At 39.9% G+C, this 18,068-nt stretch overlaps 1 protein-coding gene across 1 annotated transcript in view; it reads left to right on the forward strand.

Moving 5' to 3' along the window:
- The window catches only part of SPATA17 (spermatogenesis associated 17), a 131,838-nt gene that overhangs the window by 95,749 nt on the left and 18,021 nt on the right, over nucleotides 1-18,068 (forward strand). Inside the window, exon 9 of the mRNA XM_075200760.1 lies at nucleotides 3,905-4,040. Within this exon, the coding sequence (XP_075056861.1) occupies nucleotides 3,905-4,040 (136 nt within the window). The remainder of the gene's footprint in view (nucleotides 1-3,904; nucleotides 4,041-18,068) is intronic.

The following is an 18,068-nucleotide window of genomic DNA, read 5'->3' on the forward strand; positions in this document are numbered from 1 at the left end:
TGGGATGTAGATATTAAGACTTTGTATAATTAACTTCCAAGCATTCGTAACTTTCCATTTTCTTTTAAAAAAAAAAAAGAGGTCATTAGTTTTTTTGTCTACAAATTAAAGATGACTTAACTCTCTCGCACTATGTATATATACATTAAAAGTGGTGTTTTCTATTGAAACATATAATTACCATTTTTGATTTTCTGTTATTTATATCAACTGTCCCTTCTCAATAAGCCTCAGGTACATATGGCATCGCTGGTTATGCTTTGACATCCCCGGACAGGCAAATATTAAATATTAAATTGAAAAAATGGACATTGATAAGCACATCTGCTTGGTAGTATACCTAAAATAACAGACGTAACAGATTTAAACAGTGTTTATAGAAAAAAAAAATACAATGTTAGAAAAAAAAATAGTTGTTCAGATTCTCTAATAGAGTATATCTTATGGCTGCTCTCCCTTCATGGCTTGTAAATATTTTCCAACAGAACTTCATTCTTACAGTGAGAGAACTGGTATACGCACCAAAATTCCTGTGTCATTCTCCCAACACCAAAACTTCCAACCTATTGACACAGGAGGTATATTTACTAGACTGCGGGTTTGAAAAAGTAGAGATGTTGCCTATAGCAACCAATCAGATTCTAGGGCCTGATTCATTAAGGATCTTAACTTAAGAAACTTCTTATTTCAGTCTCCTGGACAAAACCATGTTACAATGCAAGGGGTGCAAATTAGTATTCTGTTTTGCACATGAGTTAAAATACTGACTGTTTTTTCATGTAGCACATAAATATCAACTTTAAATTTCAGTGTACAAATAAGCTATCAAGTATTTGTGTGCTACATGAAAAAACAGTCAGTATTTAACTCATGTGCAAAACAGAACACTAATTTGCACCCCTTGCATTGTAACATGGTTTTGTCCAGGAGACTGAAATAAGAAGTTTCTCAAGTTAAGATCCTTTATGAATCAGGCCCTAGAATCTGATTGGTTGCTATAGGCATCAGCTCCACTTTTTCGAACCCACAGCTTAGTAAATATACCCCAGGTATATGTGAGAATTATGTACCTAAACCTGTTTCTGAATGCAGGTTATCAGCTATACATTTTTTTTAGTGGTTCTTTCCCTGAAAAATATAACTCCCATATTCTGTTGTAGGTTAATTGTCAGCTTTTATCCTCCCTAATGTTGGAGAACTGCTTATTTTCCACATGCTAAAGATTTAAATACAGATGAGCAATTCTCTTGTACTTCATGTTTTTGAGCCAATCGTTTGTTTTTTATAACAGATTCACATATTTTGTATTTCTTTTTGAAAAAAAAACACTTTTAAGGGTTAATCAGAGGGTTTTTTTTAATGTAAATTTGCATAATTTAATATTTTGATTTTTTTTATATTTTACACAACGTTATAAATTACAATTTATTGACTAACCTATAATAAGTGACTTCACTGCTTTTCAAAATGGCAAAATAACCAAAATGCGGCAAACTCCGAACCATTCTGAACTGTTTCATTCGTCTTTCATACTGTGTGACAAACAACAAGTCTTAACTGGGTATTGTTACATTGTTGCTTTCTATTGTGCTGGTAAATAATAAGAGATGTCATGAGTAGACATTGTATTCCCCTTGCCATACAATGCAATTTAGCTACCAGTATCTTCAATGTTTTAAGGCAGATTTCTCCATCGCCTGCCATGGATCTTCAGCCATAGCGTCCCAAGAGATGGCAAATTTTCTTTCACGTCGGAGCATAAGAAAAATGTACTATTAAAATGCAATTCAGAAGTGATAAAACTTGTAAGTGCAGCAGCCGGCTCACAGCACCTCTTCTGTATACTCAGGGACGTTGGGGCCACATTAATTTTTTCACTGATGTCCATCCCATGTGCAAATTAGAATTGCAAGTACCATAATTTGTCTTGTATGAGTGCTGGCGGATCCCACGGGGATATACATGCTTCTGCACTGTTGTATAATTTAAAGCTAAATTAACTAAATTTAATTGTAGGATTTGTTAGCCTTTTGATCAAACGTTCCTTAAAACAACCTATTTATTTTAAAATATCTATATATTTATGTGGTGGTATTTTTGAATAAATTAAAATAATCCTATGCTATACCGATTTTACATTGTGTAAATGTGCTCAGCTACACGCACTGATATTTGTTACAACAGATGATAGTTTTGTGTTATTGATTGGTTACTTACCAATAACATGTGTTTTCCTGTTATAACTTAAGAAGTATTATTTGTATAGGATTCTGTAACAGTTTTCTGTTTTTCTGGTATTGTGTTTTTTAAAAAATGAAGCCCCGTGAGTGGTGAGCAGAGAAGGGGTCTAGGGCCGGCCTATCCAACCTGCGGCCCTCCAGGTGTTGTGAAACTACAAGACCCAGCATGCTTTGCCGGTAGACAACAAGTTGATAGCTGGAAGGGCATGTTGGGACTTGTAGTTTCGCAACACCTGGAGGGCCGCAGGTTGGACAGGCCTGGTCTATATGGTTAGAGCTGTCATTTAGATGTCAGCCAGCGATACAGAAGCGAAGGCCGGTTTCGGTTGGCTGTGAAGGCTGTCAATCAAATGGTAGCCAATAGGGTGGAGGGTTCCATTGGTCGGAGCCGCTAATACAGGGTTGAATGACCAGCTGTTGTGTGCTTTTTGTACTATGCTGAGAGGAGGAGGATGGAGATGATGATACTTGAGGCGCTGATGAGGATGACGATACGCAAGGCATTACCAAAGATGTTGGTTATGATGGTTGAGATACGGCTCAATCTGATACATCTATCCATAGACTTCTCCCGTGCTGCTCCCCACTTATGGAAATCCCTACCACGCTCAATCAGACTTTCCCACAGCCTTCCAGTCTTAAGCACTCTTTGAAAACCCATCTCTTATTTTAGAGGTGACCTTATCCCCGATAACACTATTCACACTAATACACCATCTCAACTGTCCCAATCTCCACTATGAGCCACACTCGCTCCTCTTGTTTCAGCTGTGCCCTCTTCCACTTAGAATGTAAGCTCTCTGATGAGCAGGGTTCTCAATACCCTTTGTTTTCATGTCTGTATTTATTTTGCCTACCTCGTATGTCCCTATTTTATGTATGTCCTATTTTCCCCACTGTACGGTGCTGCGGAGAATAGTGGTGCCTTACAAATCTACAATAATAATAATAATAATTTGGCTGTCAGAGTCATGTAGTCTTTTGCTTGGAATACTCTTTCATCTTTATTTTGTAGTCCTTGCTTAGAAATGCATTAACTATCTGGGGAAGTCATAGAGACAGGTATATATATATATATATATATATACATATATATATATATATATATATATATATATATATATATATATATATATATACTGTAATCATCTGACAGACCTTAACTCCACACAGGTGGACTCCAATAAACTATTAATGTGACTTGTGAAGAAAGTTGGTTACGTCAGATGAAAATCTTGTATGGATGTAGCAAGGGGGTAAATACTAGTGCAATCACTTTTTTCTTGTTTTTTTTGTTCATTAATTTGGACAAATGGTTGGACTACATTTTTTGCCACATTATTATGCACTTTCTGTTGATTAGTGGAAATAAATCGATCAATTTCAAACAAATCTATCCTAGTTCCATGTTGTAACATAGCAAAATGTGAAAGAGTCCAAGGCGCGTCAATACCTTTTATAACTGCTGTATAAAAGCCGTATTGGGTAAAACACTCTGGTTTGACCCTGTGTGTAGATACCCGAGACTCTCTCCTGTCAGCGGGTCATCTAGAAGCACAGCCCACATTATAAAACTAAAACAAGTAGTATGATCGAAGCAAAGTAAACATCAACTTAAATCGTTATAAAAATAATAAATCTGATTTTATGTTTCTTTATTTCAGATTTGCTCCATTTACTTCCTTCCATAAGAATAATCCTTATGAACCGTTAATTCATACTTCAACCCAATTCAAGCCTAGTCCTTACGGCAACCAACGTTTCCGTGACGAGGATCAAACAAAATGGGTGACAAACAAGGTAATATATTGTGTGTGTGATAATCGGAGTATTCTCCAAAAAGGTGGTTAGAAAGTAAACTAAATAAGTACACCAAAGTTAAAAGTTCTGATAAAATGCAGAGTACTTTCCAACAATTCTGTATTATTGTATTTTTATTTTGTAAAAAGTTGTTTTTTCATTTATTTTAATTTATTAAAAAACCATGAAATCAAGAAATAAATGTGCTCCAGTGATTATGACATAACAAGTCAGGTTTATACTGCTCGATATTGGGATTCTTATTACCTTCTTTACTTATAATAGGAAATTTATAACCATGTCACTTTACGTCTGAAGACATATTTCTTATGGCACAGTAGTTAGTATTGCTATCTTAGAGTGCTGTGGTCGTGGGTTCATTTGTGACCAGGGTCCTATCTGTATGGAGTTTGTATTTTCTCCCCATGTTTGCGTGGGTTTCCTCCGGGTGCTCTACAAGCACACTGATAGGTTAATTGTCCTCTGATGAAATTAACCCTGTGTGTCCAGGGGGTAAATGTATCAAGCTGAGAGTTTTCCGACGGGTTTGAAAAACCAATCAGATTCTAGCTATCATTTATTTTAGAACATTCTACAAAATGACAGCTAGAATCTGATTGGTTGCTATAGGCAACATCTCTACTTTTCAAACCTGCCGGAAAACTCTCAGCTTGATACATTTACCCACAGGTGTTAGATTGTAAGATCCACTGGGATGATATGTGTGAGTAAATATAGGATGTTACATGCTGCGTAATATGTAGGCGCTATATAAATAACCATTAATAATAGACACCAGTGATTCTAGAGTCTCTAATTTAATTAATGTTTGACATGTACGTTGCTAAAATTCTTACTAATAGTCTTTGGAGAGGTCACTTAATATACTGAATATTGTTTTGTACAGTAAGAGGTACATTATAACAATACACAAGTTGATTGTTCCAGGTGATCCTGATATCCGGCTGTGTTCTACCTTCACATTCCATCACAGAACACTTACACAATGAGCCATGTGACACCAGCGATACCACTGTGTGTAGTTTCTTTTTATTGAGTATTTGAGGCAGTTTTTTTTAACAATAGAATATTGAAGCAGAGACACGTATAATAGAACCACCAATATAAAAGCATTATATAGTGGTAAAACAATAAAAAACATTGTATTATAAGAAAGAAGAAGAAAGAGAGAAGTTAAAAGAGAGAGAGGGACGGTTCCACCAGGGCACCGTGGGGAGAGATTCAGATAAAGGGAGGTGAGGGAATCAGAATGGGGGGAGGGGGGGTTGTTACCTGGTATATACAATGATCTACTCATGTCCTAATTAGATGGGAGGGTGGGGGTGTTGAGTTGCTCACAGCTTTCCTAAAGTTCTGGAATGCGAGCCAGAGACACCAAGTGGAATAATACTCAGTAAACTTATCGCCCGTTGAGAGTAACAGCTCGTCCACTGCTTTGTAGAACTCTAGTCTCTGGAACCAGTCCCTTATGGATAGGGGGGGGTACGTGATCTCCAATAGGTCGGTATCACTGCTCTGTAGGACTCTAGTCTCTGGAACCAGTCCCTTATGGATGAGGGGGGGGGGGGTACATTATCTCCAATGGGTCGGTATCACTGCTCTGTAGGACTCTAGTCTCTGGAACTAGTCCCTTATGGATAGGGGGGGGGGGGTACGTGATCTCCAATAGGTCGGTATCACTGCTCTGTAGGACTCTAGTCTCTGGAACCAGTCCCTTATGGATGAGGGGGGGGGGGTACATGATCTCCAATGGGTCGGTATCACTTGCTCTGTAGAACTCTAGTCTCTGGAACCAGTCCCTTATGGATGGGGGGGGGGTACGTGATCTCCAATGGGTCGGTATCACTGCTCTGTAGAACTCTAGTCTCTGGAACCAGTCCCTTATGGATGGGGGGGTGAGGGGTACGTGATCTCCAATGGGGTCGTATCACTGCTCTGTAGAACTCTAGTCTCTGGAACCAGTCTCTTATGGATGGGGGGGTGGGGGGTACGTGATCTCCAATGGGTCGGTATCACTGCTCTGTAGAACTCTAGTCTCTGGAACCAGTCCCTTATGGATGGGGGGGTGGGGGTACGTGATCTCCAATGGGTCGGTATCACTGCTCTGTAGAACTTTAGTCTCTGGAACCAGTCCCTTATGGATGGGGGGGGGGGGGTACGTGATCTCCAATGGGTCGGTATCACTGCTCTGTAGAATTCTAGTCTCTGGAACCAGTCCCTTATGGATGAGGGGTACATGATCTCCAATGGGTCGGTATCACTGCTCTGTAGAACTCTAGTCTCTGGAACCAGTCCCTTATGGATGGGGGGGGGGGGGGGGTACGTGATCTCCAATGGGTCGTATCACTGCTCTGTAGAATTCTAGTCTCTGGAACCAGTCCCCTTATGGATGAGGGGGTACATGATCTCCAATGGGTCGGTATCACTGCTCTGTAGAACTCTAGTCTCTGGAACCAGTCCCTTATGGCTGGGAGGGGGGGGGGGGGGGTACGTGATCTCCAATGGGTCGTATCACTGCTTTTGCTGCCGAAATGAATTGTTTCAAAATTGATTTTTTAAAACTAGACATCGGGTGATTTTGTTAAGGAGCCAAAAGGTGGGGTCATCGGGGACCTCATCCCCTAGGATTTTGTGACCTGATTCCAGAAAGGTCGGAGAGCGGCACAGTCCCACCAAAATGTGTAACGGCCAAATATATATTTTGCAGCAGTGACATCACTAATCTCCAAATATTTGAAAATATATCACTACTCACCAAATGTAAAGATATATTTTACAGAAGTTTTTTTCATATTTTTTTCAGATGTCACATCTGGAGTTATATTTAATTATCTAATTCCATTTTCACATTCATAGGCTTATTCCGGATGTATATCCAGTTGCATTTATGTGATTAAGTTGTATTTATACATTGATTTCTATTTTGTATTTGAAGTTTTCTTTCATGTGGGCTTTGTTTTTATTGCACTTTGATTATTGGTTTGTGATTTTCAGGTTTATTTATTTGTGACTTCACATCATGTGATCAGTGCTGGAGGTGTTGTGCTCACTCCCCCAATGTGTGTTCAGTCAGCAATCTACTTGGAGTGAGCAGGGGCTGATTATCCAATAGGCTAACTAGGCTGCAGGCTAAGGTTGTGAAGCTTTTGAAGGAGGGGATGCAAAATTGTGATAAGAAGAAGTTAAAACTGAAATTAATCTTAAAATATTAGAGATAGTTGTTCTCCAAAGTAAATTGAACACATGAAATATTTCCATGGTAAAGGCTGAAGACAGTGAGTCATCTTTGAGCGGGTTGTAGAGACAAGGATCATCATCATCATAGTCACCATTTATTTATATAGCGCCACTGATTCCGCAGCGCTGTACAGAGACCTCATTCACATCAGTCCCTGCCCCATTGGAGCTTACAGTCTAAATTCCCTAACATACACACAGACAGACAGACTAGGGTCAATTTTGCTAGCAACCAATTAACCTACCAGAATGATTATGGAGTGTGGGAGGAAACCAGAGCACCTGGAGGAAACCTACGCAAACACGGGGAGAACATACAAACTCCACACATATCAGGCCATGGTCGGGAATTGAACTCATGACCCCAGCACTGTGAGGCAGAAGTGCTAACCACTGAGCCACAGTGCTGCCCACAATAGGTCCAGTTGTGACAGCCCCCTCCCCCGTCACATCTTCACCCTCGTAGCGCTCGTTAATACCTCCGTTCTGCTATACATTTCTGATCTTAATAAAATCAAAATGAGTGGCAAAGATTGCTGGGACCATTTTAAAAAGCCAAGTGGAGCTGAGTTTTGAAAACAAAAGAAGATAAAGATTGAGGTGAGGGGTGCGTGTGTGCAAACCAAGCTTGATTTTAAATTAAGGGCGGGTTTGTTTTTACCCACTGTGTATTAGCATAACCCGGAAGACGTGGCGTCATTTTGAGCTTAGAGCGGCCTGAACCCTTAATCAGGCCCCGAGAGCTTGCATGGGGGGTATGGATATAATCATTTTTATTTGAGTGCCCTCATGAAAGTCATTAATTACAGTGACAGAAACATAGGATTCAATAATTTTTTTCTTATATATATGTTTATATAACAGCAGCTTAACCACTCTCCGTTGCGTCATCTTTTATAAAATGATTTTGAAGAAAGCAACTTGATTATATGCATGAGATTTTAGGCTGTATACAAGGCTTTTACGACACACAATGCAATCAGATATCAGAGCTCCAACCTAAGCATATTGCACAGTACATAAAGCTGACCTTTACCGTCTGTAGCTTTGGAAATAGAGTGGGATGTGGGAAACATCACAGATTTAATGTGGCACAACGCTGTGTGCGGGACTTGGGTGGGCCAGTGTCTGTCTGCCCGTTGCACCCGATGATTGAATCTGCTGTCACCAGCATCCCGATAATAATGAACATTCAGCTTAACGACCGTGATTATGATTATCATAATTGATGTGCAAGTGCTGTGTGTGGGGATCATTACAGCTCATCTGTATAGTAGAGAAACACGGCTTACTTATGGATGGTATCACTTTGACGCCACCACCCCAGATAATTCCTCTGCATTTTAACATTAAAAGATGAATAGAACATAGCTGGAAATTGTTTTCGTTCATTATAAAGTAGTTAAAGAATTATTTTGCAGGTAGAGGAAATTCCCAGTGTACTCCTGAATTCCTGGTTCTGAAGAAAAGTCATAAAGTTTCTAAAAGGGAAAAGTGGAGGTGTTGCCCAAAGCAACCAATCAGATTCTAGCTATCATTTTCTAGAAAGTACTAGATAAATGATAGCTAGGATCTGATTGGTTGTTATGGGCAACACTTCCACTTTTCCTTTTTAGTAAACCGACCCCCTACCTTCATTCACAGCAGCGGAAATACTTAGTGCAGGTTGACTAGAGTAGTTGGGTGGGGTGAGAGTTCCCATTACATAGTATGGAACAGGTGAGCTCTAACGCTTTGCAGAACAGCCTAGGAACATGATTTCCTTTTGCGGAGTAGGATTATTAGACCATATAAAGGGATGTTATTTTATTATTGCTGCATCTGCCCGGGAAACAATAATCGCATATTTCCAAATAAATTTTCATCGTCCCAACTCTGTTCATCCTAAATGCAAATTCACAATTACAGTGCAAAATAGTGTTCCATAAAATGGGCATGCAACAGTGGAACTAAAGATTGTATTTCTCCGCCTGTCCCACCGTGAAACCCGATTTGTGCATGATTTTGCACACCTCTACTTGTAGCCCAATGACCTAGTAGAGTTTTTGTAACCTCTCAGATGGACTGGAGCATGTTTATCTTTGTTTTTATTCTATACGTTATTTCACTACAGTATTTAGTCCTCCTGATGGTGCATATTGTCTCTCTACTGTCCCTCTACTTACATTTGGTTTACTTGCTGCATTCCAGGTATTAACTATCTTCGAACTGGCATTATAAACATTAAGCTAACTTACCCCATCTCTGAATATTTTACCCAGGGATATGGGTGGTTCTGCTGCTTATGTATTGTTTCATATTAGGGAGCTGCCAAAGGATATCAGGTTAATTCTGCCAACTTCATATTAGGTCTCAGTGGTTCTGGTGGCAGAACTTGTCCTGGGGTTCCCTCCTTTCCTTGAAATCACTATTTAAGCTGCAGGGTAAGGTTGAAACAGTAGTCAGTTGTGAGTGATCCTATTGTAACTCTACGCAGGGAGAGGCTATCTTATCCACACTGTAAGCATCACACATCTTGCAGACAGTGACTAAAACATAATGATATAGTCCGAAAAACTCAAATACAAAAGCATAAGTTTATTTTTTTTAAAACTTACAATGACATAATACGAGTCAATCCCACAGATCACAGTGTCTGGTGCTTACTCCTCCTCCTTCCCATGCCTGGGTGCTGTAAAGTATTTATCATGTCACCTTTCAGCAAGGGGATGAGACAGATATCATGCTGGACAGATTTAGTTAACATAAATACTACAGTTCTTTGATTCTAGCTATAGCGCTTAGCTGAATAACACATATGCATTGAGATTTCAATCCAATAATGAGCTTACTTACATTTAAATGGGCAGAGTGGGTATAATCATTGGGATTTGATCAATGAGAATCCCTGATCCCTCCTAATGGTGTGAAGAAGCCTATACAACCATTTCTCTTTTTAAATACCCATTTTGTGCTTAAAGTAAGACCCATCATTATCATCATTTATTTATATAGCGCCACTAATTCCGCAGCGCTGTACAGAGAACTCACTCACATCAGTCCCTGCTCCATTGGAGCTTACAGTCTAAATTCCCTAACATACACACACAGACACAGAGAGAGAGAGACTAGGGTCAATTTGATAGCAGCCAATTCACCTAGTAGTATATTTTTGATTGTGGGAGGAAACCGGAGCACCCGGAGGAAACCCACACAAACACAGGGAGAACATGCAAACTCCACACAGATAAGGCCATGGTTGGAAATCGAACTAATGACCCCAGTGCTGTGAGGCAGAAGTGCTAACCACTGAGCCACCGTGCCAGAATACATATTGAGTCCTGTGCCCCCAGAATGTGCCACAATTGTTTCCTTGCCTCTATAGTCTACCTGTCCTGCCGGCCAGATGTTTGTTTAAATGATTCTGTTAAGTGAGAAAAGTCGCTCTCTGGTCTAAAGGAGGAAAAATTGAACGAATCAATCACACAATCAAATCCAAGACCCCGCAGAATGAATATTAATCAGGGCCCTATACTTTTCTACCCTGTTGTCTAAACACTTGATTGACCAGTGTAGTGTCGGCATGTCTATCTCCTAATGCCACACGTAATGCACAGAGACAGTGTGACAATCACAGCGCAGGCTCCTATCAGCTGCAATTAATCTTTTAGTTAACATAGACAAGAAGAAAAAAAAACTCCCATCAACCCTTTTTGAAGACGAAGGGACCCTGTTTTTGATGTTTGCATTCTGAGTAAAATTGTCCCCACCAGTTCTGACAAATTGAAACACCAGGCTAATTATGGCAGCTAATGAAGTGTGGGGACTGGTCACAGCTTGTCGCGAAACTGTTCCTTCAGCTCAGATTAGACTTTCATCAATCACTTTTTTAAACTGATCCAGAATTGCTTCTGCGGAGTGCTTGGCATTTTTAATGCTGTTTCTGTAATTGCTTTTTTCCCCAAAGCTTAGTCTGTTTTTTTTTTTTGAAATATTACATTCGTAGGACAGGGCTTGCAAAGTATAGTTTATAAAAAAAGGGTGAAAAAAAACCTCAAAAAAAAAAAACCTTAAAAAAAATGTTATTGCCTCTATCAGCTGATCAGCTGCTAGCGAGCTAATAAAACCAGGAGTGAAATAAAGGTGATATATAGCTTTTAATCCAGTAAAAGGTAGCAGTAAAGTATATTCATGTATATGTTTATGAATCCTGATGATTTCAGACTGGAGGTGTATTGAAATCTCATGAAACATAGTTTGTGGCCTGGATGGTTTAAATCCCATAAGTAACTAAACAAAATGAATTTGATAGCCCGAGCAGATGGCTTGGCGGACGAAGGAGAAGTGTATATATCATCCCTTAAAGTTCGGCCTGATTTGTAATTTTGGCAAAAGTGGCAAACACATTACATTCTGTAAAAAAATATTGCTTTTCTCTTGTTGTAAAAATCTTTAGTTAATTACTTTGCGGAAGCGGAAACAGTCATTTGGATATGAGTTTGTGAAGTTGATGTTTCTGAACTGAGATCTGATTATGGGGCCTATTTAAGAAAAGGTGAAAAGCCCTTTCTCCGTTGAAAAGTCAATCGAAAAGTTAAACGTGTTAAGGCACAGTAAAGGCAGTCAGTTGATTGGCTGAGTCAATAATAATGAAATTGCAGCCAATATGCTGCCTTTAGAGACCCTGATTGTCTCTCCCCCCTCCAAAAAAAGAATAAACATTAATTTGCCTAGAACAAAACAAATTAAACCGTTATTAGAATTCTGAGAAATCCGACAGATCCAAACTTTGGGGTATCGAGTCAAATCGAGTCATGACTTCGTTTTTCACACCATATTCGGATCTGAAAACGAAACAAAACGTAATTTCTGGTAAACTGTTGGATCTCACGAGTTTTGGATCAATATTTTCTCTGTATAGCCCTCACTCCTGTTCTCAGCTGATAGTGATGGTGCAGCACGGTGGCTCAGTGGTTATCACTTCTGCCTTACAGCATTGGGGTCATGAGTTCAATTCCCGACCATGGCCTTATCTGTGAGGAGTTTGTATGTTCTCCACGTGTTTGCGTGGGTTTCCTCCGGGTGCTCCGGTTTCCTACCACACTCCATAAACATACTAGTAGGTTAATTGGCTGCTAACAAATTGACCCTATTATGTCTGTGTGTCTGTGTTATGGAATGTAGACTGTAAGCCTCAATGGGGCAGTGACTGATGTGAGTGAGTTCTCTGTACAGCGCTGCGGAATTAGTGACGCTATATAAATAAATGGTGATGATGATGATAGCATGTGGGTAAGACGTTGGCTGCAATTCTATGCTCGTAAAGTGCTTTGTAGAGGGTTGGACAGGGTGAAAGAGACATTGTATAATGAAATAGCTGGGATTTTGCTGCACAAATCTTAACAGTTTATTTACAGATTAGTGAGCTGGAATTGTGTGCTGATAAATCGGGTGTGGGAGGGTGAAGAGTAGACAAGCAGCGATTACTGGTATTAATAGTATATTAGTAAACTAAGTAAGTTGCCAAAAGACAGGGTGCTGTGATGACCTGGCACTGTGTGCTATCACTACTATGCTGAACGGATGAGGAGAGGGATGATGATGATGCTACAGGCAATGCTGCTGCTGTTGGAGGTGATACACCTACCCACTGGGTTGTCATGGTCATTTATTCTTTGAACTAGTACCACTTGTCCACATATATGTAGTTAAGAGGATAGTCACTACAATTTACTAGGGACTGAATTACTTTAGTTTAACCTCTCGGTACAGCTGTTCAGCAGAAATGAAATCGAGATGGAAATTGGTAGCTTAGACACATGGTCTCAACTAATCTAATTATACCTGATGCATTGATGGTGGAAATTGGACGCACAGCCAATGCTAGCATAGCTGTCATGGCTTTAGTAATCCGCTGTGCATCAGGATGCTGGCTCCTCTTGCTTCCCCACCAGCAGGAGCTGCAGCTGTAGCGCACAAGAATGCGTCTTGGAAATAATGGATTGCATTAGTGGAGTCAGTTTGCATTTTAAAATTGGATGCTGGACTACGTTCTGATAATGAGGAAGTTGATGATGAAGGTGTTGACGGTGAAGATTGCACGAGGTGTCTATCTATTCTGCTACTAGCTGATCCTGGACTGCCTGTTACTATATATGATTTTATACTGTTTTCAAACTACTTGAATGAACTTGCTGCAGATACCATAACAGGGATAGTTGCAGCTTGCGCACAGGGACTTCTTACCTCTCTGTCTGTATTACCCAGTATTGTTTTATTACTGTGTTTATTCCCAATTGTGAAGTGCTACGGAATTTGCTGGCGCTATATAAATAAATGATGGTTATGAAGGTAGGAGGTGCCTATCTCTACTTATTGTGGTATCACAAAGGCTACAGCTGCCTTAACAAATGTTGTCTGGGTTGGAATGAAAATATTTTCACAAACAAGAGGTGGGATTTTTGGTCTTTACCCCAGGTATAATATTGCACTTATCATGGGCATGAGGTGGTGACTGACTTACTAGGACACATTCATCATTCTCAGTACAACACATTGCAATATTTTCAGATCCATAATTATTCTCCTCATCCTGTTGCACATTAGCAAGTTCCAAAGTAGTATCCTCAATTTCTATGTCTAAATCATCTTCATTACTACTCATCCTCACATTTCCAATGGCATGCGGTCGATGGCTAGACATTCATTTGGTTGACATACAGAAAGTCAAAAACATTAGGTCGACAATTCAAATGTTGACAATAGTATATGGTTAGGGATAGGGTTAAGGATATTATTGTCAACCTAATAATACTGTCTGCATTGGAATTCTCTACCTAATAATACTGTCTACATTTCAATTGTCGTCCTAATAATACTGTCTATATTATGGTGTCAATCATATAACTGTTGATAATTTAACTGTTGAACCTATGTTACATTTTGGAAGGAGGCTGCGCTATAATTACAGTATCAGAATCTGAAATGTCAGACTTACATATAGCACTCATGGACAACCTGAGACTCTGCTCAGAATTCTGTGAACGCCCAATTTGTTCTTCATTCTCATTGTTATCTTCATGCACTGATGTGACTTTTTTGGAGGTGACAGACCTACACTCGAAGCGAGAAGGTGGGGCACATGAAGCTACAGTAGATGCATTACCATGTTGGGCACTCGATTTTGCAATCAACATATTAGCATGTGTAAGAGCAGTAGCTGGACCACTACTAGCAAAACGTGGTCAGGGTCTGAGCCTTTTCTTGCCACTGCAGGTGGTGTATGGAATGTTAGCTATTTTCATTGTTTTAAGCAAATCACCACATTCATCAGTAACGTTTCCCTTAATCCTTACATCAAGAGCTGATGTTATCTTTGAGATTGACAAACGTCATTTGGATTTGGAGCGCCCTTTCTTCCACTTTCTTCCGACATGACCTTTTTTTACTCAGAGAGGTTGAAAAAGTATTATTACTGATAGCACTAGTACTGGGAGCCAGTGCCGTAACTAGAAATTTTGGTGCCCTGGGCGAGACAGGGCACCGGCGCCCCCCCCCCCATCTAAGTGGGAGTGGCATTTGACAAGTGGGTGTGGCCAACCTAATGTGTGGGTGTAGCTAGCACTTTACTGAAAAAAGTTCTTTTATATATATATATATATATATATATACATATATATATATATATATATATATATATATATATATATATATGCACTTAATTACATAAACTGTAGTGGGCATGATTTTAAGGGGGGTTGAAATCCCTTTAATATTATGAATTTACTTCATATAATAGAGAGAGAGATGATGTGACCTGCTGTGAAGTGTTATGTTATATCATCCTTGCCAGTGAAAGTACATCACACAACTTGTTTTGTTGAACTTGTATATTATTAGTAATAATGGTGCCGTTACTGTAAACTATAAAAGGATATTAGAAACCACCTTGGAGTTCTGTCCCCTTATACGGCCTGTACCCTAGTTCTGTATATTAGAGACGGAGGTACAGTATATTCTGTGCTCTCACCTGGTGTTGTCTCCTCATTCACTAAGTTCTAGATAATGAGCCACATCATCTGGCGTCAGCACATTATCGTCAGCGGCAGACAGGGAGGCCGAAGCTGCGTGGTTAAACATTAATGTATTCGGAGGAGTCTTTCTCTTACTGAAGTAAGTACTGAGAGATAAGTTCCGCAGTGGAACGGATCCAGCATCCCGGCAGCTCGTCCCCCCTCCACAACCAGCGGCTCCAGAGTCCTGTATGTACTCCGCAGTCCGCGCTGATCCCCTTCACACTGACTGCAGGCAGCACTTCCGGAGTCCGCGTCTCCATAGCAACCGGCTACAGCGGCCGGAGCGGACCAAACCTAGTTACTCTGCGAAGTGATGATGAGTGGAGGAGAACACGGGAGGCAGACATCCAGCTGTCACTGACCGGTCACTGCCTCTTATTACACAGTGCGGCCGGGGGGGTCACATTATGGGATTGGGGCAGGTAGCGGGCGGCTTCTGCGCCCCCTTGGCCTTGCGCCCTGGGCGATGGCACCGCCCGCACCACCCTCGTTACGGCCCTGCTGGGAGCTACTTATCTGTAGACTGATCGATGACTGACATCAGGATTATAGCTACTTGAAGTTGGAGCTACTTGTAGCTGCCACCACACCACGTGAATGCCCAATGAGATAGGGAAAGGGGGGAATGTTACTGAAACATATATTATATTATTCAAATAAATACAATTGGTTTGTTAAAGAAAATGTTTTGTTTTATTTGGGTTGTGTTATCAAACATAGCGCCCTGTCTTTTGGCCACTTACCAGTACAGATGTGATCCTGTCCCTCACACAATTGCCTTCACAGTTGAACACTTGGGAGTATATTTACTAAATTGCGGGTTTGAAAAAGTGGAGATGTTGTCTATAGCAACCAATCAGATTCTAGCTGTCATTTTGTAAAAAGCTAGAATCTGATTGGTTGCTATAGGCAACATCTCCACTTTTTCTAACCTGCAGTATAGTAAATATACCCCTTGGATTTTAAAATCAAGAAATATATTTTTTGGAGGGTGTGCTGCTCACAGTCAAACACAGGCAAGCTATTCTCTGTTTCGCTGGCTTCACTATGAAGCATACTGGTGTCAATCTGTTGGAAAAACTTGGGAGTGTCATAGCAAAATGGCTCACTCTTGTAAGACTCTCCCCAGGATTCCTCATTGCCAATAATGAAAAGAACATAGTGTGAGCATTACGACTGGGTGAATTTCAACATGTACCATGCTTTGCACACAAAACTTGTTCAGAATTTCTTAAAAAAAGAGAGGTCGGTGCAGGAGATGCTTTCTGTGGCCCGTAAAAACATTTGGGCATTTTCGGCATTTAGCGACCACATGTAGATCATTGCTACACAAAAAATGACCTGCCATGCCGCCAATCGAAGCAAGAGAGTATGCGGTCATTCATTTGATCAACCTTCAGAATCCGAATGGGCTAAACAGCTACACTAGGAAATTACGTCATTTACCATAGACAAAGTGAAAATGCTGGTTTTAAAGCGGCAATAGATGTGGGGTCCGAGTATTGCCGCTTTAAAACCGGCATTTTTACTCTGTCTATGGTAAATGACGTAATTTCCTACTGTATCTGTTTAGCCCATTCGGATATTACACTGCCCAGTCATTTAAACCTTCAGAAAAAGTTATTATCTGTTATATAGTAAGTAGTCTTTTTATTATTATCGGGCTTATACCAATCGTTATTGTCGCTTCGTTTAAAATAAGTATGTCGGCTTTCCCATAGCCGTTAGCCCGTACCCCACCCGGTTTACCAACCTGCACTTTCCATGCTCAGTAATTGGCTGCACATATTTAGCAGTCTCGGTATTCTGCTGAATGAGGCGCTGCTCCAATGGTAGCTGTGTTCTCCCTACGCAAACTATCTAGAACATTTTACTTTAATTGTTACTAAAACAGTTTTGAGAATAAACTGAAAAAGGGACAATTTGACATTAACACGGTGCTCCCAGAGATTGCCGTTTCAGCTTCCTTCAGTATAGTCACAACCCCTTATTGTAGTACAATTTAGCTGTAAATAGACTCTCTCTTCATACATAGAAAATACACAGTTAAAAAAAGTCATAAAATATAAATTACATTTTTATTCTTTTAAACTAACGATTAAACTTGTTTAATTAGTAACCAACACTTAGAGCTCATTTGAGTAACAAGGTTTGGCACTTGTCTACTTCACACCTGTCCAGTTGGCGTCCTGTGGGCATTACGTGGCTATCTGGAATATTATCTTTGGCCTTTACCTTTCATGAGAACCTCTAAATGACAATATAACATCACTTTTTTGCTCTCAATAGGATTTGGTCAGTTACCCTGTGTTCATATGCGGCCAAACAAGTGCCAAACTGATTCTTATACATCAACATTGGTACCACCAATAATATACAAAGATGTTTGTCCACAAAGTGTTACAACTTGTAACTAAAATCAATCTGATTAAAGAAGAGTTACAAACAAAATGTAAACAGCAAGTAAAGCTGGGATCAGTGATATCACAGAAGCTCAAATGACTGCATTCTCATTTTTTTTTATTCTCATTTTTTATTTTTTAATGTAAACGACAAGTAAAGCTGCTATATGATAATAGTATATGGCAACAGTTGTGTATTACTGAGCTCAATAAGATACAGGGAAAAGTAAAATGTGTTTAATTAAATATATCCACTATGCTCTCTTTCAATCCTCTGCAGCAGGTTTTTACTAACAGACCAACTGAAGATTGGT

Source organism: Mixophyes fleayi, chromosome 3 (genome assembly GCF_038048845.1).
Source record: "Mixophyes fleayi isolate aMixFle1 chromosome 3, aMixFle1.hap1, whole genome shotgun sequence".
Taxonomy (NCBI): domain Eukaryota; kingdom Metazoa; phylum Chordata; class Amphibia; order Anura; family Limnodynastidae; genus Mixophyes; species Mixophyes fleayi.